General features: G+C 42.8%; 1 protein-coding gene across 1 annotated transcript in view; it reads right to left on the bottom strand.

The window, feature by feature from the left end:
• MICOS10 (mitochondrial contact site and cristae organizing system subunit 10) overlaps nt 1-24,269 on the bottom strand; it is a 34,944-nt gene extending 10,675 nt beyond the window's left edge. Inside the window, exon 1 of the mRNA XM_082613548.1 lies at nt 24,137-24,269. Within this exon, the coding sequence (XP_082469674.1) occupies nt 24,137-24,200 (64 nt within the window). The 5' untranslated portion in view covers nt 24,201-24,269. The remainder of the gene's footprint in view (nt 1-24,136) is intronic.
• Nucleotides 24,270-25,479: the final 1,210 nt, after the last annotated feature.

The following is a 25,479-nucleotide window of genomic DNA, read 5'->3' as shown; positions in this document are numbered from 1 at the left end:
AAAAAACAGAAACCACAGATGTTTGACTTATCAAGAGTGATAACAAAACCCTGAAATGACTTAGAATCAATGAGAAACAGTCAACAAGTCAAGCTGAGATGTACTTCCCTCTGTGCACTGGCTGGAGATAAAATGAATTCAAACTGTTCAAAAGGGACAGTTGAACAGTATTCAACTGGTATTTTCCAGCAAGTCCCTTCCCCCTCAATACCTCCAGCCCCTCCTCATCAATATCAGTAACTGGATTTTCATCTTTGTGAAAGTAAATATAAGAATCAGGGATTCATTATACCCTATGTATACATCATTATAGCTATTACGTTGTTGCCTATTCCTGATTCAAATGAAAAACCAATGGAGAAACAAGAACCAACGGTTTCTTTTCCTTATACATTTACTTGATCTATATTTATTAGCAGTTATTAAGTAGAAGGCACTGGGGATAAATATCTTTCCTCTTGGAGCACATCACTTGAGTATGTAGTGTTTATTCTTCAAAAAGTGGGAAATGTTACCCAGTGGTTACACTTCAGTTATAGGGTTATGTGGACTTGGGGGTAACATAGGTTAAACGTGATTGAGAATACTGATTAGGTACTTACTAGTGGTATGTCTCAGTCCCTGGACAAATTATATACCTCCCCTAGGCGTCAGTTTCTTCGTATAGAAAAATAGGAATACTAATATTGTCTATCCCTGACTGGGGAAAAGCAAGGATGAAACAATATAAAATGTGTAAAAAGCTTGGAAAAACAGTGCATTGCACACAGTAATTGTAATTGCCTTCTTTTGCCACAAAAAGCATTTCAAGAACAAATATTTACTGAGCACTGAAGGACAAGAGTACTGGGTTCAACAAGGGTCAGAAATAAATAAGACAGTCTCTTCCCTGGGGAGCTTGGGATCAAGAAGGAATAACAAGTCAGGTATCCAGAAAACTGAACAAAAGCAGATCCTTGGTGCCGGAAGAGGGACAGTGTTCTGCTGGTCGACAGGAAGGTAGGAACACATATTTAGCAGAGTTTTTGTTTTTGTTTTTGTTTTTAATCTTCAAGAAAGAAGTGGCATTTGAGTTGTCTTAAATGGTAGACTTTTAACAGCCAGAGTTGGGGAGGGGGGTGGCGTGCCCCACCCAGCGGCCACAGTGAAGCAGGGCTTGTGCAGGGAAATGGGAGCGGGGGCAGTCTAGGCGTGTCTCTGAGAGCAGGAGACAAGGCTAGAAAGGGACGGGGGGCCTCTGAAGGTACCAGTAGCTGGACCAAGCAGTCTGCATAGCACTTAATTCAGGAGGCAGAGGCTTCCCTGAAGAGTTTTTACAAAGGCATAACATGACTGAAGCTGTGCTTTAGGAAGATTCATCTGACTAAGGTGTGTAGGATTACTTGGAAAAGAAGAGACATTTTGCTGGCAGAATTTACAGGACTTAAGAACTGATTAAGTGTGTGTATGTGTATCTGGGGTTTTGGGGGGCGTGCAGTGGGGAAGAAAATGCTGAGAACTTCTACCTGGATAATTATAAAAACATTGGTGCTGGGGCTTCCCTGGTGGCACAGTGGTTAAGAATCCGCCTCCCAATGCAGGGGACACAGGTTCGAGCCCTGGTCTGGGAAGACCCCAATGCCGCAGAGCAACTAAGCCCGTGTGCAACAACTACTGAGCCTGCGCTCTAGAGCCTGCGAGCCACAACTACTGAGCCCACACACCTAGGGCCCGTGCTCCGCAACAAGAGAGGCCACTGCAATGAGAAGCCTGCGCACCACAACGAAGAGCAGCCCCCGCTTGCCACAACTAGAGAAAGCCCTCACGCAGCAACAAAGACCCAACGCAGCCATAAATAAATAAATAAATAAACAAACAAACATTGGTGCTATTTAAAAGTCATCAAATAACCTTTTAATACCAAATTCCCTTAACAAATCTAAACTATAACTTGATTTATAAAAATGCAACATCTACAATGTTTTCATGAACACCAAATAACATCACATAAAGTGAAGAGCATTTGCTAAGCACTAATTGCTTCAGGATTAAATTACCTCATTACATCTTCACAATAAACTTCTCTTATTAGCCCCATTTTATAGACCAAGAAACTGAGACACAGAACGGTTAAGTAGCTTGCCTCAGGTCACATGTCTGGGATTTGAACCCAGGCAGTCTGACTCCAGAGGCCTCGTCTTTGGTCACCATGTTAACCCTGCCACCAGTGTGGCCTCCTCACAGATATACAAAGTTATTATAATCAACCTGACTTACCAAAGGAAACTAAATACCTTCCAAAATTCATCCTAGCCAACACTATGTGTGGGCATTTCCTTCATTACACAAACTGAGCACCCACTGTGTGCCCAGCACTATGCTAGGCCCCAGGAAATAAGGTCCTGCACTCAGTGAGTTCATTATTTAGTGTGAGAGCCTACTGATAATTAGAAACTCGAAGTACAAGGAACAATGACAGAAACAGGATGTGCTAGAGGCACTGAGAAGGGCACGCCAACCATCTTGGAGGGTTAGAGAAGGCGGCAGGAGAGAAGGGGACGAAAGAACCGCACTTCGAGGAGCTCCCGGTCACTAAATTACTGAGTGTGCGGTGGGAGATAAAGCCAGACAGTCTCCTATGGCAAACTAAGGATCTTGGCCTCTATTACAAGCAGTAGGGAAGCAGTGGCAGAAATTAAGCAGGGAAACAACATATCAGATGTGTACTTTACAACAGCCGACTCACAGCAGTGCGGACAGATTTGAAGAAGGCTCCATCCAAGATGGAGACACCAGTTAGGAGAAAGCCATTGCAGTAGGCCAGGTGGGAGCTAGGTCCAGACTTCTGATTCTCCCTTCTCTGCTATCTGACTGAAAAATGTGACCCTAAATACTTTGGTCTCTCCTCAACACCACACTCCCCCCACCCCCCGCCTTTGTGTACTCCATGCCTAGCAGAAATGAGAGACGGTACTAAAGGTAAGCAGGACAGGTTAAAGCACAACTCTGACCAGGGATTAGGAATTTCTGAGGAGTGGGAGTGACCACACTTTATGATGATTCTTAGATAAGGGATGCTTAGGTAAAGATATAGTCATGGACAGAGATGCAGAGATGGAAAAGGGGGTCCAATATTTTAAAAATATACCAATGGTTTTGCAATTAAGGTAGTGTTGGTGCAAATGGTGACTATCCCAGACCAGCATTCACAAAAGTGTGGGAATGGCTTGCCTGAATTTCGGGGACCTCCGTGAGCAAGCAACTTTTTCTTTGCTGTTCAAATCTGGCTCTCAGGCTTCCTTGGTGGTGCCGTGGTTAAGAATCCACCTGCCAATGGAGGGGAAACGGGTTCAAGCCACGGTCCAGGAAGATCCCACATGCCGCACAACAACTAAGCCTGTGCACCACAACTAAAGAGCCTGCACTCTAGAGCCCGTGAGCTACAACTACTGAGCCTGAGAGCCACAACTATTGAAGCCCACGCACCGGGAGCCCGTGCTCCGCAACCAGAGAAGCCACCGCAATGAGAAGCCCATGCACCGCAACGAAGAGTAGCCCCCGCTCGCTACAACTAGAGAAAGCCTGCACGCAGCAACAAAGACCCAGCACAGCCAAAATTAAATAAAATAAATAAAAATTTTTAATTAATTAATTTAATTTAAATGTCTTCTTAAAAATCTGGCTCTCATAAGGTGCCCAAGACTATGAGGTTTAGGAAACAGCACCCAGCTGACTTTCTACTACAGTAGTATTCTACAGTCATTCTTTCTTCTTTTGTTTAAAATTATTTATTTATTTATTCATTCATTCATTCATTCATTCATTCACTTATTTATTGCTGTGCGCGGGCTTTCTCTAGTTGCAGCGAGCAGGGGCTACTCTTCGTTGCAGTGAGCAGGCTTCTCATTGCAGTGGCTTCTCTTGTTGTGGAGCACAGGCTCTAAGCGTGTGGGCTTCAGTAGCTGTGGCTCGCGGGCTCTAGAGCACGGGCTCTAGAGCGCAGGCTCAGTAGTTGTGGCTCACGGGCTTAGTTGCTCCGTGGCATGTGGGATCTTCCTGGACCAGGACTCAAACCCATGTCCCCTGCACTGGCAGGCGGATTCTTAATCACTGTGCCACCAGGGAAGCCTACAGTCTTTCTTAAAGGCATAAGTGCTCTACAAAGCCCCATAAATAAACCTCTCCAAATCACTGGACTTGCATACATTGAGAAACCAAAAATTTAGTTTTCATACACTGAGTTAAGAAAAAAAAAGTCTTCCAAAAGATAAGCTATGCGCTGAAATAAAATGAACTTCAAGTTGCAGTTGGAACAAGGGGAAATAAGTGATTTTTTCAATGGTCACAGCCAATCTCTTCTGGGAAAACACAAGATTAGTAGCATTTATACTAATGTCAAGACAACATAAGATTAGAGCAGTAATATACTGTATTTTTGCTTCTAATCAGAGGGGGATATTATAAGCTCACATACAGGCTTATGCTGAAATGGTTAAAAAAATAATTCCTACAACTCATGGACTTCAATGTAGTCATCTGAAATGATGCCAAGACACTAGCAGCTTTCTTAGGACTACCTTCCTAGTAAAAAGTGAATTATGTTGCTCAAATCATTTGCTTCAGTTAATCATTTAAAATCTATGAAAAAGGAATTCTGAGTAGTTTATATGTACAGGTTCTGACAAACAATCAGAAACATTTGTTTCTAACATTTGTCAAAATAAAGTAGGTCTACAAATCCGTCAACAATTATGTCAGAGTGTTATAATAATTACAAATTATCCTAAGCATTCTAATGCAGGTTTAGGTTGGATAAAGAAAACGGAAGTAAAAGCAATGGATTTCAATTCCTCCCATATACACTGTTAACTATTAATCAAATTCTACCTGAAGATATACACAACTGAAGCAACTTGGTCGTGGGTCTCCATTAGTTTAAACAAGCACCTGGGCCACACTGCGATCTGCCCCCCCATCTGCCCTCTCTCCCAGACACATCTCACTTGTACCATTTTTGTAAACGGCTCCCCATCCTCCATTAATATTGACCATATTTTCATATCCCATATTCTTCCAAAATGTTATTCTAAACCCCCCCCCTTTTTTTAAATATGGAATGCTTCACGAATTTGTGTCATCCTTGCTCGGGGGCCATGCTAACCTTCTCTGTAACTTTCCAATTTTTTTTTAGCATATGTGCTGCAGAAGTGAGCACACCTCTTTATCCTTTATTTCTTGTTCCTATCATGCTTTCTAAAAAGCATTTCAGGGACTTCCCTGGTGGTCCAGTGGTTAAGAATCCGCCTTCCAATGCAGGGGACGCGGGTTCAATCCCTGCTCAGGAAACTAAGATCCCACATGCCGCAGGGCAACTAAGCTCACACGCCACAACTAGAGAGCCTATGTGCCACAACTAGAGAGCCCACGTGCCGCAACTACAGAGCCCACATGCTCTGGAGCCCGTGCCACAAAACTAGAGAGAAGCCCTCACGCCACAATGAAAGATCCCAAGTGCCCCAACTAAGACCCAATGCAGCCATAAATAAATTAATTAATTAATTAAAAATAAATAAATAAAAAGCATTTCAAATTCACTTTCTCCACTTCTTTTTAAAATGACAAGTTAAGTTGTTAATAATCATTATCTAGATTCCAATGGACTTTCACTTTAAGTAATACAGTTCTTTTTTTTTTTTACAAGTATGTATTTAGTCAAAAAAAAAAAAAGACCTAAAAATTATAAGCTATGCTTTCTTTAAAGTCATTCTAGGGACTTCCCTGGAGGTCCAGTGGTTAGGACTCTGCGATTTCACTGCTGAGGGTGCAGGTTCAATCTCTGGTCAGGGACTAGGATCCCAGAAGCCATGTGGTGTGGCCAAATTTTTTTTTTTTTAAAGTCATTCTAATTATCCTGTTTGTTCCTTTTTCTTTTTTTCTCCACTTCATTTCCCATTATGTTTGTTGCTGAAAGAGTCTGTGTGTACAGATGTACTATATGTATGAATATTCGACCCTGTGTTGGGTGAGTGTAGTCTGGCAGGGCTGTGGCAGGGGAGTCGTAAAGAATGAGAAGTCTAGAGAAGTTACATTTGTCATGGGCAGGATTTCTCAACCTTGACTGCTGACATTTGGGGCTGGTACTCCTTTGTCGTGGGTGCTGTCGTTTTAGCGGCATCCCTGTCCACGACCCACCAGATGTCAGTACCCCCACTCCCCCATCCCCCAGTATGGCAACCATACATGGCACCAAACATTGCCAAATGTCCCTGGGGGTGAGGGGGTACTTCACCCCCCCAGTCTAGGGGTTTACAGTTTATAAAATACTTTCACAACCATTAGGTTATTATCTAATCCTGGGCTTCATCAAAACCACATAGGGGGCTTCCCCGGTGGCACAGTGGTTGAAAGTCTGCCTGCCGATGCAGGGGACAGGGGTTCGTGCCCCAGTCCGGGAAGATCCCACATGCCGCAGAGTGGCTGGGCCCGTGAGCCGTGGCCGCTGAGCCTGCACTTCCGGAGCCTGTGCTCTGCAACGGAAGAGGCCACAACAGTGAGAGGCCCGCATACCGAAGAAGAAAAAAAAAAAAAAAAAAAAACCATGTAGGGATTAGCATCCCAAATTTACAGAAGAGGAAACTGAGGCTCAAAGAAGCCAAAGACTGTCCCAAGCTCACTCGGCTCAAGGCCCACTCTTTCTTTTTTGGCTGCACCGTGCCAAATGGTACACGACCAGGGAATGAACCCGGGCCACAGGAGTGAAAGCGCCGAGTCCCAACCACTAGACCACCAGGGAATTCCCACAGCCGACTCTTCTTTCCATGTCCCACACACTGCTTTTCCAGCTGAAGGAGATTAACACTGCAGGCCCTCAGTTTCCTCACCCTTACAGTGAGAGGCTGGACACAATTCCCTTCCTTCTTCCTCTTCTTTCTTTCAAAGCAGAAAGCCTTTCTTCCAGAGAAATCTTCTGTGAAAGCCCAGTACATTCAAAAGATAAAACTAAGCTGCTATTTGAGGAGTCCAAGTAGCATCCAGGTCCTACCCTCCTGAACCCTGTACTTGTCCCCAGACGGGCCCCACAAACTCTAGGGCTCTATAGACCACATTTTGAAAACATGATAAATAAACTCCCCTGTCTGTTGTAACATATAAGTTATATTATTCTAGATAGCCATTTCTCAGTTAGAAATGGTCTCTAGCTGAAATAGGAAGCAAACACATGCAATAGAAATGTTATCTTAAACCGAGATCCAAACTACGTTACTGACTGGTCAGTGGTAGGAGAATGGAGAGAGAGAGAGAGAGAGAGAGAGAGAGAGAGAGAGAGAGAGAGAGAGAGAGTGTGTGTGTGTGTGTGCGCGCCCCAAGTGTGTGGGACCCCAGTGACCGGGTAAATCCAGGAGGAGTTGTAAAGCAGCAGTCTCGTGGACAAATCTGTCCAATATCCAGAACAGAAAGAAACAGGTTCCAAACAAATCACTCTATATGAACAGACTCTGGGAAACACATCTCAAATTCTCCAGACATCATTTTTCCAATCTGTTAAATGAAAGGGTTGAAATCACTGTTATCAGCCTTTTTTCCCCCAAAAGCATTCAAATTATTTTTCCAAATAAAATCTTATGCAGAAAATATATAAATACAACAGATCAAAGTAGAGTTGCTCTGTTCGGGCAGGGGGAGGGGACTGGGCTGAAAGCCTGACTAGAAATCCACTTGCTCAGCCTTCCCTTTCTGCTCTGTACCTAGCCCCCCTCCGCCAGTGGCAACCACTAGGGTACTTTGGAAGACATTTAAAAACCACTAGACCAAATGAATCCCTAAGGTTCCTTCCAGCTCTAATAATCTATCATTCTGTAAGTCTATGTATTCATGGAAGTTATTCAACTGGGGCCAAACAAGGAAAGCAACAATGGGACATCACGTCCACACCAAGAGCAAATCCCATTAACCTGTCAATCAATGAGAAACTTCATTTATAGGTACCAGTGTAATTTCAAAGTTAGTGAAAAGCTTATTTAAACTAACCTATTAAATAACAAAACTAGACTTAACATATTTATTTAAAGATTATTCATAGTCCTCAACTGTAGGAAACAAATGAACTCAGTAAATAATCTTTTGAACAGAAATTGTTCTCACATTTATTTCCTCACATCATAAAAAGAGCAAAGTGAATGATCCTCCCCACCAATCATCATGATCATTCCAAGAAGTAATTTGGATAAAGTTTATTGTTTATCATTCCATTTATATAAGTAGGATCGTTTATCACACATGATGTTCTAAAATTTGCTTTTCTCACTTTATGATTATCAAGGACACCTTTCAAGGACATATATATAAGACTTTCTGTGAACATGTTTTCATTTCTCCTGAGTAAATAAATACCCAGGAGTAGAATGAATAGATGGTATGTTTAACTTTATAAGAAAGTACCAGTTTTACAAAATGATTGTGCCATTATATTTTCCCAACAACAGTGTACAAGAATTCCAGTTGCTCCACATCCTAGAAAACCTTTAATGTTGTCAGTCTTTTAAGCTATTTTAATGGGTGTATAGGGGGATCTCATTATGATTTTAATTTGCATTTCCCCAACGCCCATTGATGTTAACATCTTTTCATGTTCTTATTTGCCATTAGTATAACTTCTTTTGCAAAGAATCTTTTCAAACACTTTACCAATTTTCTTAGATGGACTGTCTTCTTATGATGAAATTTTAAAATTCTTTATTCTGGAAACAAGTCCTTTATCAGATATATGTATTGCAAATACTCTCTCCCATTCTGTGGCTTGCCTTTTTTTGTTCTCTTAATGGTGTCTTTCAAAGAGCAAGTTTTAAATTTTGATCAAATCCAGCATATCAATTTTTTTCTTTGTGATTTTGTTTTCTGTGACCTAAGAAATCTTTTTTTTTTAAGGAATCTTTTTGAACTCAAGGTCACAAAGATTTATCCTATGCTTTCTTTTAGAAATATTTAGTTTTAGCTTTTACATGTCTGTGATTCTTCAAGTTAATTTTTATGTATGATAATGAGGTTCATTTTTTTTCTATGGATACCCAGTTATTCTAGCACAATTTCTTGAAAAGATTTTCCTTTCCCCATTAAATTGCTTTGGCATCTTTGTCAAAAATGAATTGACAATATATTTATGGGTTTATTTCTAGACACTAGCCAATCTCACCGATTTATACGTGGTACCCTTCTCCAACACCACACTGTCTTGTTTACTGAAGCTTTACAGTAAGTCTTGAAATCAGGTAATGTTAGTCTTCCATCTTTGTTTTTCTTTTAAAAAATCGCTTTGGGGACTTCCCTGGCAGTTCAGTGGTTAAGACTCTGCGCTTCCACTGCAGGGGGCAAGGGTTTGATCCCTGGTTGGGGAACTAAGATCCTGCATGCCTCAGGGCACAGCCAAAAAAAAAAAAAATCACTTTGTTCTGGATTGTTTACATTTTCATGTGGATTTTTAAGTGAACTTCTCAGTTTCTACAAGTATCTTTGAGCATTGTTTTTCTTGCTGAAAAGGAGATAATATAAACTTCCTCACTGAATTGCTCGGAGAGTAGAAAAGGGATAATATATTAGTGTGCCAAATACGGTGGCACATAACAGGTATTCAATTAATGTTAACTTCCTCTCTCTTTCCCTCTCTTGGCCTTTAAATAAACAGGATCCAATCTAGCAATGCCCTAACATTTCACTAGTGGGTCAATGGCCGTGGTAAAAATATTACCACACCAAACGACTTTTATAAGTAAATATTTGTATTTTCCCTTGGATTCAACACTGAAATGCACTTGCCAGAAAAAGTAATTCAGCATATTTACTAATAAACTGTTTCAGGCCACATTTTAGGAAAGCATAAAACCACAGCCAAAACAGAAATTTAACTATGTTTTCAAGTTCCACATAGTACCTAATTACATTATTCTACAATACTAACAGAAAATTCTCCTCTAGGAAGATCACAATGTTCCATTAGTCATATTGCTGCCACAAATGGAAAAAGGATTTCTGCTCCCAAACATTGTTTATAAATACATATAACAAACAAAATACGGCTACTAATTCAACAATTAACATGTACTAATTTGAAACCCAAACCTATAAACAACCAAAAACCTTTGAAGTATTTTAGTTTAGCCTAATTGATATCACTCCATGAAATGGAGAGGTATCAGTTTGCAAACACAGGCTACCAAAAGGCACTTTTTGGTAAGCCACCAATACTTTGCGGTAACCCACATTTATGAGATGAACTGATACTTAAAGAAAAACAGTAATTTGCTTTCTTTTTCCATGACTATTCAATGGCCTCTTTCAGTATAGTTTATTTTTTTGAATTTTTGTATTTTACTTTATTTTTTATACAGCAGGTTCTTACTAGTTATCTATTTTATACATATTAGTGTATACATGTCAATCCCAATCTCCCAATTCATACCACCACCACCACCATACCTCCACCACTTTCCCCACATGGTGTCCATACGTTTGTTCTCTACATCTGTGTCTCTATTTCTGTCCTGCAAATCGGTTCATCTGTACCATTTTTCTAGGTTCCACATATATGCGTTAATATACGATATCTGTTTTTCTCTTTCTGACTTACTTCACTCTGTATGACAGTCTCTAGATCCATCCACACCTCTACAAATGACCCAATTTCATTCCTCTTTAGGGTTGAGTAACATTCCATTGTATATATGTACCACATCTTTATCCATTCATCTGTCGATGGGCATTTAGGTTGCTTCCATGACCTGGCTATTGTAAATAGTGCTGCAATGAACATTGGGGTACATGTGTCTTTTTGTTTGTTTTGTTTTTTTATTTTTGGCTGCATTGGGTGTTCGTTGCTGCACGTGGGCTTTCTCTAGTTGCAGTGAGCAGGGGCTACTCTTGGTTGCGGTGCGCAGGCTTCTCATTGCAGTGGTTTCTCTTGTTGCGGAGCACGGGCTCTAGGTGCACGGGCTTCAGTAGTTGTGGCACGTGGGCTCAGTAGTTGTGGTGCACGGGCTTAGTTGTTCCGTGGCATGTGGGATCTTCCCAGACCAGGGATCGAACCTATGTCCCCTGCATTGGCAGGCGGATTCTTAACCACTGCGCCACCATGGAAGTCCCGCATGTGTCCTTTTGAATTATGGTTTTCTCTGGGTATATGTCCAGTAGTGGGATTGCCGGGTCATATGGTAATTCTATTTTTAGTTTTTTAAGGAACCTCCATACTGTTCTCCATAGTGGCTGTATCAATTTACATTCCCACCAACAGTACAAGAGGATTCCCTTTTCTCCACACCCTCTCCATCATTTGCTGTTTGTAGATTTTCTGATGATGACCATTCTAACTGGTGTGAGGTGATACCTCACTGTAGTTTTTATTTGCATTTCTCTAATAATTAGTGATGTTGAGCAGTTGAGCAGCTTTTCATGTGCTTCTTGGCCATCTGTATGTCTTCTTTGAGAAATGTCTATTTAGGTCTTCTGCCCATTTTTTGATTGGGTTGTTTGTTTTTTAATATTGAGCTGCTTGAGCTGTTTATATATTTTGGAGATTAACCCTTTGTCTGTTGATTTGTTTGCAAATATTTTCTCCCATTCTGAGGGTTGCCTTTTCGCCTTGCTTGTAGTTTCCTTTGCTTTGCAAAAGCTTTTAAGTTTCATTAGGTCCCATTTGTGTTTATTTTTATTTCCATTACTATAGGAGGTGGATCAAAAAAGATCTTGCTGTGATTTATGTCAAAGAGTGTTCCTCCTATGTTTTTCTCTAAGGGTTTTATAGTGTCCTGTTTTACATTTAGGTCTCTAATCCATTTTGAGTTTATTTTTGTGTATGGTGTTAGAGTGTTCTAATTTCATTCTTTAACATGTAGCTGTCCAGTTTTCCCAGGACCACTTATTGAAGAGACTGTCTTTTCTCCATTGTATATCCTTGCCTCCTTTGTTATAGATTAGTTGACCAGTATAGTATTTTTTTAACATTAAAATGGTCTTAAACAATCAATTTAGCTATACGCAATTGATCAGCAGATGAATACACAAAACCTGCTGGTTAATTCTAAGGTAGGTCAGCTGCTAAATCATTTACTGTCCTACTTTCTTATCAAGGAAGGAACAAGGCCAAACCCTTTCTTTTCATGAAGATGAATGTATGGCAAAGCATTAACTTTCATCTCTATTGATAGAGCTGCATATAACCAGTGACAAATCTCAAGACATATCAGAAATTAATAAACTGCAAAATGTTACTTGGGCTCCCCTCCTGCCTCTCCTACTTGTCAACCGTAATTCCGCTCTCCATTTATGTAGGTTTGACATCACCCTGACAACTCCTGCTCATGAGCCTACATTTCAAGTTCTGTAAACATAACTGCTGTACTGTCACCATTACATCCATCTCCATTCCACTCCTTCTGCCCCCATCTTAGTTCTGGGTTCCTCTAACCTGATCATTTCACTTATGACATGACTTTGCAATAATATACTAATACACCCCTTGCCCTCATTCTGGCCCTTTCCAATTCATTCTCATAATACTTCAGGGACCTTTCTGAAATCAGACATTCAACCACGTCACTCTTCAGCTTAACATTTAATGGTTTTTCTCAATGCTACACAAAGAGCCATACAATCTAGTAATCCCACTCCTAGGAACATACCCAAGAGAAATGAAAACATATGTCCGTATAAAAACTGGTATACTTGGTCACAGCAGCATTATTCATAATAGCGAAAAAGTGTAAACAACCTAAATGTCCATCAACTGATAAATGGATAAACCAAATGTGGTATATCCATACCACAGAATATTATTTGCTACCAGATGTCAATACTATCCAAAGTGATCCACAGATTCGATGCAATCCCTATCAAAATCCTATGATATTTTCTGCAGAAATAGAAAACCCATCCTAAAGTTCATATGGAATCTCAAGGGACCCTGAATAGCCAAAATAATCTTGAAAAAGAACAAACCAAGAGACACATTTCCTGATTTCAAAACTTACTACAAAGCTACAGTTATCAAAACAATGTAGTACTGGGAATTCCCTGGTGGTCCAGTGGTTAGAACTCAGAGCTTGCACTGCCGTGGGTCCGGGTTCAACCCCTGGTCAGGGAACTAAGATCTCTCAAACCGCACAGCACGGTCAAAAAAAAAACAGTGTAGTACTGGCATAAAGACAGACAGATAGACCAATGGAATAGACAGCCCAGAAAAAAACCCTTGCATATATGGTCAAATGGTTTTTGACAAGGGTGCCAAGACCATTCAGTGGGGAAAGGCCTGTCTTTTCAACAAATGGTTCTGGGAAAACTGGATATCCACATGCAAAAAAAATGAAATCAGACTCTCCTTATCTGGCACCATATACAAAAATTAACTGAGTAAGGCTTCCCTGGTGGCCCAGTGGTTGAGAGTCTGCCTGCCGATGCAGGGGACGCAGGTTCGTGCCCCGGGCCGGGAGGGTCCCGCATGCCGCGGAGCGGCTGGGCCCATGAGCCATGGCCGCTGAGCCTGCGCGTCCGGAGCCTGTGCTCTGCAACAGGAAAGGCCACAACAGTGAGAGGCCTGCGTACCGAAAAAAAAAAAATTAACTGAATACAGCTCAAAAACCTGTAAGACTATAAGACTCTAAGAGGAAACACAGGGCAAAAACATCACCACATTGGATTTGGCAATGATTTCTTGGATACGAAATCATACAAATACATATATTGGTCTCTGCCTCCAGTTCCTGGCAGAGAGCTCCTAAATCCCTTAGAACTTCCTAGGTGATAGGCGTGACTTTTACTCTAATGAGGTGACTCTTGATGGGCTCCTGCATAGCTTCAGGATGAGGGCTGATCACCAGAAAGACCAAGTCACGCTTGGAATTTTTAGCCTCATCCGCCATCCTCCAAAAAGGGGAGAGGGGCTGGAGACTGAGTTAATGATTCATCATGCCTTCATGATGAAGCTTTCGAAAAATCCCTAAAGTATGGGGTTCTGAGAGCTTCCAGGATGGTGAACACTTCTACATGCCAAGAGGGCTACATGCCAGGAGGGAGGTGCACCCCACCTCCACAGAAACAGAAGCTCCTGCGCTTGGGACCCTTCAGGACCTCACCAAATGTATCTCTTCATCTGGCTGTTCATTCATATTCTTTAGTATCCTTGGTAATAAACTGGTAATCTACTAAATAAACTGTTTTCCTGAGCTCTGTGAGCCATTCTAACAAATTACTGAACCCTAAGAGGGAATCATGGGAACCTGATTCATAGCCAGTCAGTCAGAAGCGCAGGTAACAATCTGGATTTCTGATTGGCATCTGAAGTGAGAGTCTTAGGGGACTAAGCCCTTAACTCATAGGGTCTGTGCTATCCTGTTACTGTCAGAATTGAATTGTGTAATGGAGCACCCAGCTGGTGTCAGAGAATATCTTGGTGTGGAAAACCCACACACCTGCCATCAGAAGTACTGTCAGTATGAGAGTAGATGAGAAACGAGATTTTTGCTGCTCAGACACCAAAAGCACAGTCAACAAAAGAAGAAATTGACAAACTAGACTTCAGAAAAATTTTTTAATTTTGTGCACCAAAAGATAATACCAGTAGGGGCTTCTGTGGTGGCGCAGTGGTTGAGAGTCCGCCTGCCGATGCAGGGGACACGGGTTCGTGCCCCGGTCCGGGAGGATCCCATGTGCCGCAGACCGGCTGGGTCCGTGAGCCATGGCTGATGAGCCTGTGCGTCTGGAGCCTGTGCTCCGCAATGGTAGAGGCCACAACAGTGAGAGGCCCACATACCGCAAAAAAAAAAAAAAAAAAAAAAAAAAGATAATACCAGCAGAGCAAAAAGGTATCCCACATACATGGGAGAAAATATTTGCAGATCACAGATCTGATAAAGGATTAATATCAAGAATATATAGAGATGGGACTTCCCTTGTGGCACAGTGGTTACGAGTCCGCGTGCCAGTGCAGGGGACACGGGTTCAAGCCCTGGTCCGGGAAGGTCCCACATGCCGCAGAGCAACTAAGCCCATGTGCCACAACTACTGAGCCTGCGCTCTAGAGGCTGCGAGCCACAACTACTGAGCCCGCGAGCCACAACTACTGAAGCCCGCAGGCCTAGGGCCCGTGCTCCACAACAAGAGAAGCCACTGCAATGAGAAGCCCGCGCACCGCAACAAAGAGTAGCCTCCACCAGCCGCAACAAGAGAAAGCCCGCGCTCAGCAAGGAAGACCCAACACAGCCTAAATAAATAAATAGAGTAAACCTTGAAGACATTATACAAAGTGAAATAAGCCAATCTCAAAAAGACAAATACTGTATGATTCTCCTTACATGAGGTACTTAAGAGTAGTCAAAATCACAGAGACAGAAAGTAGAGTGGTGGTTGTCAGGGGCTGGGAGGTATGGGCAGGAGTAGAGAGTTATTGTTAAGTGGGTACAGAGTTTCAGTTTTACAAGGTGAAGAGTTATGGAGACAGACGATGGTACTGAGTGTACAGCACTCTGAACATATTTAATACCACTTAGTGGTACAACTGAAGACGGGTAAGACGGTCAAGTTAAAAACGTTTTAATTTAAATTAAAATTTTAAAAGTTTTATTGAAATATAGTTGATTTACAGTGTTCTGTGAGTTTTGGGTATACAGCAAAGTGATTCAGTTTTATGTATATATGTATATGTGTGTGTGTGTATATATATATATATATATAACTTTTTCAGGTTCTTCTCCATTATAGGTTATTACAAGATATTGAATATAGTTCCCAGTGCTGAACAGTAGGTCCTTGTTGTTCATCTATTTTATATATAGTAGTGTGTATATGTTAATCTCAAACTCCTAACTTATCCCCCCCATAAAATGGTAAATTTTGTTATTTGTATTTTATCACAATTAAAAATATATATACTGAGGGAAAATACCCCTCAAGACTATGAGGGTTAAATGAGATAATGTAACATGCTTAGCACAGTGTCTGGCACATAGTAAGTGCTCAATAAATGGTAGCCATTATCATCACTCCCTGAAGGAGCCAAAGTCTCTGGGATGATGCCTGGACAGTTTCTGAGACCTGAAATGCAGACCTCCACCCGGTCCACCTACTAAGCACCTAAGATGGAATTCTCTAAGATGGAATTCTGAAGTCTCCACCTCCTTTTCACATTCCTCAAAAAGGTAAGCCCCTCAAGGGCAGGCCCAGTGCCTATTCATCTGTGCACCCCTCCCCCGAGATTTCCACAATGCCTGGTATTAAATTGCTTAGAGAAGTATACATTAATTATTACTACTATGTATATAAAACGGGACTACCAATTGTCGGACTTCCATACCACCTACAATAGCCGTGATAGGAGCAAATGTGTTATTTTAACTTATGATTGCTATCCTTCATTCACATGCCTGCAGCTAGTATTTACCAAGTACAGGTAATGTACTAACCACTGTACAGAGATTATCTCATTTTATCATCACTTGTAAACAACTACCATTTTATAGTTGAGGAAACTGAGGCACAGAGAAGTAATTATTGGTACATTTACTTCTAACGCAAAAAATCAGGCAAAAGAAAAGGAAAGGCATGTGAATGCTACCGCAGTCCATTAAATGGAATACATTCTAGGGGCTGCTTATAAATATCCATGGCTTGCATTTTTCCTTATGCTTAATACACCTGGCTTGCAAGGACAGCCTTTTTCAGGAAAGTATCATGGCATTGGTCAATCCCTCTCCCAACCGTGACATCTCTTTCCCCTCTTTTAGATTTTCTGGCCAATACATGGATTATTAAGACTAGATATTCCTGGGACTTCCCTGGTGGCGCAGTGGTTAAGAATCCACCTGCCAACGCAGGGGACACGGGTTCGAGCCCTGGTCCAGGAAGACCCCACATGCCGCGGAACAACTAAGCCCGTGTGCCATAACTACTGAGCCTGCGCTCTAGAGCCCGCAAGCCACAAATACTGAGACCACCTGCTGCAACTACTGAAGCCCGTGTACCTGGAGCCCATGCTCTGTAACAAGAGAAGCCACCGCAATGAGAATACCGTGCACCACAACGAAGAGTAGCCCCCACTCGCCGCAACTAAAGCCCACACACATCAACTAAGACCCAACACAGACAAAAATAAATAAATTAATTAAAATTTTTTAAAAAGACTAGATATTCCTTACTCTGGTCTCAAAGTGGAAGTGAAATGTGGGGGAGAAGGGACATAGCCAATTTCACAGTTTTTTCACATTAAGGATTCCCAAGGCCTCCAAATGAATCCACAAAGTACTGGAACGAGAGTCTCCTCAAAGCTTCCTCCAGCAAATCTGGGGCCATAGCCTCTGCCACACAGACATCAACTTGGTCATGAGGTCACAGCCTGCCAGCACAGGCCTTCTGCGTTCGAGAGTGAGTTGTAACAGCACTCTAAGGGCAATGACAATGCTTCTATGACCTACACTCGCAGGGCTTAGATAGTCTCAAATTGCAGGGAAGGACCTCCATAAGTCTCATAAACTCTGATTTTCTCATCTCTTAGGATCTTATTTCCCCTGGGAAACAGAAAATAGATAAAACCTCCCATCCAGTCCGAGTGACAAGCAAAGGTGAGCGCATCAGCTCTGTCCCAGAACTATTAAGACCCCTGTGTTAGCGCAATACTATGCCTCCTATTCTCATTAGCAAGAATGTGTGTCTTATTCATGTGGGTACACACAAGACTAACTACTCAGTGTGTACAAGGAAAAATATCAATAAATGGCACAGCCCTTGAGCAGAGTGGGAAAGAAAACCAGAGCATTCAATAAATCTGATAAAACAAAAATAAATTCATAAAATTAGCAAAAACCATTAATGACGCATTCACATAAACTAATGGAACATGCTATTCATAAAACATAATATTCTTCGCTCCTTTTTAATTTCCTGCAATAAGGCTTTGGCAGTACCACTTAAACCAACATCATGCTCTACTTGTTTAAATAAAAAAGTGCTCTCTGGTTTATGTTTCTTGGTTGACTACTCCCAAATATTTCTAATACTACTTTATTATTAAGATTACTGACAATAATTTACATGCCCAGATGAAATTAAAAGTTGGTAAAAGTTCCAAGAGTACAAGGACACATGATCAAAGTGTGAACTGGCAGAAATTCACATGAAATGTACCCTACTTGGACTTTTAAAATTTAAATGTTAATTCATTCAGTTAACAAAGACACTGAGTAGCAGATACAGGCTGAGAACAGTCTACAAAATTCTCAGCAACACATATCATTCATTTAACAAGAGTTACTGTATGTATCCTCTATCCCAGGGGCTGGGGGTCAACAGTGAACAAAACAGTCTCTGGTTCTCACGAAGTTTACATTCTAGGGAGGGACAATCAAGTAAAGAAACAAACTGCAAATTCCAGATGGTGATATAGGAGCTATTAAGAAAAATTAGTGGGGCTTCCCTGGTGGCACGGTGGTTCAAAATCTGCCTGCCATCTACCCTGAGAAAACCATAATTCAAAGAGCCATGGGGGCTTCCCTGGTGGCGCAGTGGTTGAGAGTCCACCTGCCGATGCAGGGAACACGGGTTCGTGCCCCGGTCCGGGAAGATCCCACATGCCGCGGAGTGGCTGGGCCCGTGAACCATGGCCCCGGAGCCTGTGCGTCCAGAGCCTGTGCTCCGCAACGGGAGAGGCCACAACAGTGAGAGGCCCGCGTACCGCAAAAAAAAAAAAAAAAAAAAAAAAAGAGTCATGTACCACAATGTTCATTGCAGCACTATTTACAATAGCCAGGACATGGAAGCAACCAAGTGTCCATTGACAGATGAATGATAAAGAAGATGTGGCACATATATACAATGGAATATTACTCAGCCATAAAAAGAAACAAAATTGAGTTATTTGTAGTGAGGTGAATGGACCTAGAGACTGTCACACAGAGTGAAGTAAGTCAGAAAGAGAAAAACAAATACCGTATGCTAACACATATATATGGAATCTAAAAAAAAAAAAAAAAAGGTTCTGAAGAACCTAGGGGCAGGATAGGAATAAAGACGCAGATGTAGAGAATGGACTTGAGGACACAGGGAGGGGGAAGGGTAAGCTGGGACGAAGTGAGAGAGTGGCATGGACATATATACACTACCAAATGTAAAACAGATAGCTAGTGGGAAGCAGCCACATAGCACAGGGAGATCAGCTTGGTGCTCTGTGACCACCTAGAGGGGTGGGATAGGGAGGGTGGGAGAGAGACGCAAGAGGGAGGAGATATGGGGATGTATGTATATGTATATGTATAGCTGATTCACTTTGTGATACAGCAGGAACTAACACACCATTGTAAAGCAATTATACTCCAATAAAGGTGTTAAAAAACAAAAACAAAAAAACGCCTACCAGTGCAGGGGACACAGGTTCAAGCCCTGGTCCGGGAAGATTCCACATGCCGCGGAACAGCTAAGCCCATACGCCACAACTACTGAGCCTGAGCTCTAGAGGCCGCGAGCCACAACTACTGAACCCGCATGCCACAACTACTGAAGCCCGCACGCCTAGAGCCTGTGCTCCGCAACAAGAGAAGCCACCGCAAAGAGAAGCCACCGCAACAAGAAGCCCAGGCACAGCAACGAAGAGTAGCCCCCGCTCGCTGCAACTAGAGAAAGACGGCGCACAGCAAAGAAGACCCAACACAGCCAAAAATAAAATAAAATAAATTAATTTTTTAAAAAAGCTTTTAAAAAATTTAGTGACGTGATGGAGAATAAATAGGACACCTAGGAACTTCTTAAATGCTAACAATGTTATTATTTTTTAAAGACAGTCTCAAACCTTATGGATGAACTAGGGAGAAAGGAAAAATCTGAGGGGAAGAAAGGAAAAGAAAGGAACAAGAAGTGAAAGAAGAGAGAAACATGTTTAACAAACAATGGCCTGTTGTGCCTATTACAGAGAGGCGTGTGTTTTGTTTTGTTTCTTTGAGTCAATGAGCTCAATGCACCAGGTCAAACCATACTAGAAATCTTCTATCCCACATACTCCTATTATACACAAATAAATAGATATTTTAAAACCAGAATATGGGGGAAATAAAACTGCTTTCCCTATGATAGGAAAGGAGGGGTGGTATTTATAAATAAATGTAGCTCTTCCTATAGGACAAAATCATACGAGAACATTACTCAAGCTTCAGAGTAAATCCTTGAAGAACAATTTTGAAAACAACTTGTGCCTAAAGTACATGCTTATGAGGGCTCTTTAACTCAGCTGTACAACATCTAGACTAAACACGAACGATTAAAATAGTCATTTTTCAGCAAATCGGTGGGAAAAGAATGAAAACACTTAGTTATAAGGTGCCAAACAGAGAAGTGCTCACCAAGGGAGCTGTCCATTCACCTTGACCTCCCTTCAGTCTCTCTGAAGCCAGAGAATATGAAATTATCTAGTAGGTTGAAGAACAACAACAACAAAAAAATTATCAACATGCAGCTGAAAGCTTGCCTTGGCCCTTCTTCCCTGCCTACATCTTCTACAAAACCTCTATCTTATTATGGCAGGCTGCCGTTCCTGAGTCTCCATCTCCATTTTGAAGTACTAGAAAAGCAAGCAGCCAAAGAAGCTTGCTTCTAAAGAGTTCTATAACCTCTATAACTTCTGAAGAGTTCTATAACTTCTAAACAGTTCTATAACCTCACTGCCTATAGGAATAGGAACTAACACACTCACTACAGAAGACTGTTCATTCCAGGGACTTCCCTGGTGATCCAGTGGTTTAGAATCTGCCTTCCAATGCAAGGGATGCAGGTTCAATCCCTGGTCGGGTAACTAAGATCCCACATGCCACGGGGCAACTAAGCCTGCAGACTCTAGAGCCCATGCGCCACAACTAGATAGAAGCCCGCGTGCTACAATGAAAGATCCTGCATGCCGCAACTAAGACCTAAGGCAGCCAAAAAAAAAAGTGTTCATTCCATAGTCTCAAATGCCTCTTAGACGAAAGTCCCCCAAAATTACACTCCTATGCTTCATTTCTCATATGCCCTTTCTCTACGTCCATTACTTCAGGGACAACCCCCTCAAAATCTGAACTCAGTGCTTCCCTGGTGGCGCAGTCGTTGAGAGTCCGCCTGCCGATGCAGGGGACGAGGGTTCGTGCCCCGGTTCAGGAGGATCCCACATGCCGCGGAGCGGCTGGGCCCGTGAGCCATGGCCGCTGAGCCTGCGCGTCCGGAGCCTGTGCTCCGCAGCGGGAGAGGCGACAACAGTGAGAGGCCCGCGTGCCGCAAAAAAAAAAAAAATCTGAACTCAGCTTCTCCCTCAAAATTAAAAACTTCTTCTCAACCTCATTATCATTCTCAAACAAATTCAACCATGTAAGCAGAAAAACAATCAAAATTATGAGCTTTTTTCTCACTACAGTCTCTCTCCTGCCATCTCACATGATCAGTTACTATGTGACTTAGTATAATGAGGTGTACATGCACCCCTCCTGCTTTACTTCCAAATTCTGATCAATGACATCACCACTTAACCAAGTTCTAACCTTGGAGTCATCTTTATAAGAAATGAAACGAGGCAAAGTTAACCCAGTTGGAAAGAAGATAAAGAAAACAGCATTTACTGAGTTCCTACTACGTACTTGGCACTGTGCTGGCCCAGGAGGTGGGTATTATTATCTCCTTTTTATAAATGAGGGAAAAAGTTTGAAGTTTCTCAAGTAGACCCATTCCCTTCTGGTCTAACAGTTCAGACTTTGATCACTTCACATTCACAGTGCTGTCAGCCTCCTCTATTCCTGATTTGTTCTATATAAAACACTGCCAGGGGCTTCCCTGGTGGCGCAGTGGTTGAGAGTCTGCCTGCCGATGCAGGGGACACGGGTTCGTGCCCCGATCCAGGAAGATCCCACGTGCCGCGGAGCGGCTGGTCCCGTGAGCCATGGCCGCTGAGCATGCGCGTCCAGAGCCTGTGCTCCGCAGCGGGAGAGGCCACAACAGTGAGAGGCCCGCGTACCGCAAAAAAACCAAAAAAACAACAAAAAAACCACCACCAGGACAATCATACCAAAATTCCATTTACATCACATAAGTTCCCTGTTGAGGGCACTGAAATGCCTTCTCTTTCACTATCTGCCCACTGACTGGCCCATAGCTCAGTACATATTTGTTACTTAAAACCAACTCATGATTCCCTACTAGCCTCAACGTACTGAGTCCTGGGAGCAGAAAGTAATAGATTTTTAAGACAGAGGTGCTGAATATGCAGAATGCATGTGAAAAAGACAAAGCCAACTCAAAAGCCTTCAAGATAAAGTAGAATCTCTCCAAGGTAATTCACAATTCTGACTCCACCCAAACCAGCCTTGTTTAGGGAGTAGGGGCGTGCTGAAATTAGAATGCCTGGGTTCTAACCCCAGCTCCTCCACTTCTAGCCACTTAACCTCTCCGTGCTTCAATTCCTCCACCATAAAAGTTCAACCAGCCTCTGCTCAAGTTCTTCCACTCTCCCTGACTATCCAAGTCCAAGTCATTATCCAAAGCTCTACGAAAGGCCCATTTCCCCCAACCCACCACTCCATTTACTTGATTTATAATAATAGCTCTACAGCAGAAAGTCTGAATAACTTATTTTGGTTTTTATCTGTAATCATATATCACCATGCTTCATTTAATTATTCCACCTGTGTATGCCCCACCAATGTCCCACTCATGAATGACACACACTACTTGCTGCCTCAGGTGATCAGCAGTGGCACAGTATCAATATCAACAATTATTACTACCACCATTTACTGAATATATAGTAAGTGCCAGGCATTGTGCAAGTATCTTGTGTACTTTTCTGTCCTTCAGTCTTCATAATCCTTTTAGGTAAATCTATCTCTTTATCACCATTTCATAGTTAAGGAAGCCTCTATATAAACTCACTCATTTAATCCTCAAAACAACTCTGTGAGATAGCAATATTATTGCCAATTTACAAATGAGTAAGCAGGCACAGAGAGGTTAGATAACTTGCCCGAAATCACACAGCCGATAAGTGGTGAATTCGAGGATGAAGGGGTAGCTGTGATAAATTACTTCATTTACTGATTCATTCTCAACGTTTTTTATTAAGCACTCTTCTGGGAGCTGAGGATACAGCAGTGAATGAACCAGAAAACATCCCTGCTCTCAAGGACCTTATAATTTTATTTCTTTTCCAATATTTTCATTCAAGGGCACAATCCTAAATCCTCTTAAATACTTTGTTAAGATTTCCATACAAAAATATCAAAATTAGATAATAAAAAGTAGTACCAAAGAAAAGTATGGTACTTGAAGCCAGAAAACCTGGGTTAAATTCCTAACTTTGCCATTGATTAGGCCCTGGGCAAATCCCTTCACTTGACTCTCAATTTCATGACTTGTATTAAATAATGTATTAAGTTGCACACCAAGCACAGAGTCTGGCACTTAGTGAGTTTCCCTCTTTCCCTCTCCCCTCCAAGCAGTGACTTCATAATTTTTGTGTCGTCCCTGAGCACATGTTAAAAGGCTACACCGAGTTACACTAAGGGCTGAAAAGTTACCAATCACTATCTTACTTTCCAAGGCAATTCTTATTCCAGATCACCATCACTATGTCTCAGATTTCAGACCCCAGACTACTCTGATGCCTATAAACCAGGTTACAAGTCGCGAATGACAACAACTCACGTTAAAGCCTGACAGTATCTATAAAATGCTCCCGATGACCTTCTTAGAGGGCACTTTTGATTCAGCACAGGAGGAATGTGGCCTCCAGGCCAAGCTGCACGCCCCGTGCGAGAGATGTGACACGAGGGAGGAGAATTTCCAGCCTCCAGCCCAAGGTTGCGCCCTGCATACTGCTTCAACTCGCAGAGCTCCCCAACTCTCCTGCCACCTGCCAACACGACCCCCACCTCCTCGGGGCTGCATCTCCACCCCTCCCACCTCGGGCAGCCGCCCAGGCTCCTGGAGCCCGCGTCCCCAGCCGCCGTAGTGACCTCCCGCCCGGGCCCGGGCAGCTCTCCCTGGCCTGAGGGGCTGGAACAGGCCGAACGGCCAGACCTCTCACGGGACTTCTCCTCCGCCCTCCGGGTCAGCGGAGCCTTGAGCCAACTTATCGGCTCCGGGTGGGGCCTGCCGGAGACGAGGAACCCCTTACCTATCTTCACGACGGCATCTGCCAAGCACCGGTCCCACTTCCTGCCGAGCTCTGAATCCGACATGTTCCCACCCGCAGTTCCAGCTTTCCGGACCGTCGGGCCCCGCGCTCAAACCCCAGGCAAGTCTCGCGAGAGCCGCCTCCGTTCCCAGGCCCGGAAGGCCGACGACGGCCCGCCAGATATCGCGAGATGATCTGACAGCTTCCGTACTTTCCGGTTTTTTTCAGTTGGTCGTCAAGGTGACGGGTTGCCAGGAGGCCAGAGGTGACCCTGACCTTGGAGCCGCGCCTACCTAAGGGTTGCGAGGCGGACAGGTTTCCTGGGCGGCACCCAGAGCCCTGTCTGGAAGGTCCTTCCACAACACCCAACTCCCGACGTTGGCCTTGGAAATTCCCAGGGCAAGTGAGGGCACAGCGCTGAATTTATTCATTCATTTACTCATCTTGGCTTTTTCTCCTCCCTCATTCACTCATTTATTGCAGTGGAACTCCCGCCTTCACCACTAACACAGAAATTGCTCTGGCAAACGTCATCTATTGCGGGGACTTCCCTGGTGGTCCAGTGAGTAAGACGACGCGCTTCCATTGCAGGGGGCGGGGTTCGATCCCTGGCCGGGGAAATAGATCCCACGTGCATGCCGCAACTAAGAGTCCTCCTGCAACAACTAAAAAGGAAAGATCCCTCATGCAGCAAGGAAGATCCCGCGTGCAGCAACTAAGACCCGGCGCAGCCTAAATAAGTAAATAAATATTTAAAAAAAGAAAAGTAACCTATTGCCAAATAAAGTGGACGCTTTTTGATCTCTGTACAGCATTGGACAAAACTGCTCTCTCTTTCCTGATCCTCCTTGTCTCCGCCTTCTGTTTATTCATTTGACTCCCAGGACACCAGTCTTTCCTAATTATCCTCTTCTGACTCTTCTCCTTAGGGGGTCCATCCAGGGCTGTTTTTCTCTGCAGCTAGTTAAGAGTGTTGGTTCGCTGGGTTCCATCAATCCTCTTTACATACTCTCCCTGAGTAATTGCAAACAGTGCCAAATTCTATCTCCAGATCAAGCTTCCTATTCATAATTCAGCCTCTTTGCTGGTGTCCTTTAATTTTCCCTTCCCGTTTCCATCCTCCATCCTACCAACAAATACAGATTTGACTCTATTATTCCTCTGATGAGAAGCTGTCAATGACTCCTATTCATCTACTGGTTATATTCAAGCTGCAACAATTCATTCTAGGAAACCTACACTAATAGAACTTAGAGCCCCCTTTCATCCATCCACTAATAGAGCATGGAGCATCCCTCCATCTTCTTACTGTCGCAGGAGCTCACCTACCCCACAGGATTCTC

This window comes from Mesoplodon mirus, assembly GCF_964341445.2.
Source record: "Mesoplodon mirus genome assembly, chromosome: 3".
NCBI lineage: Eukaryota > Metazoa > Chordata > Mammalia > Artiodactyla > Ziphiidae > Mesoplodon > Mesoplodon mirus.
This window is presented reverse-complemented; position numbering and strand designations above follow the sequence as displayed.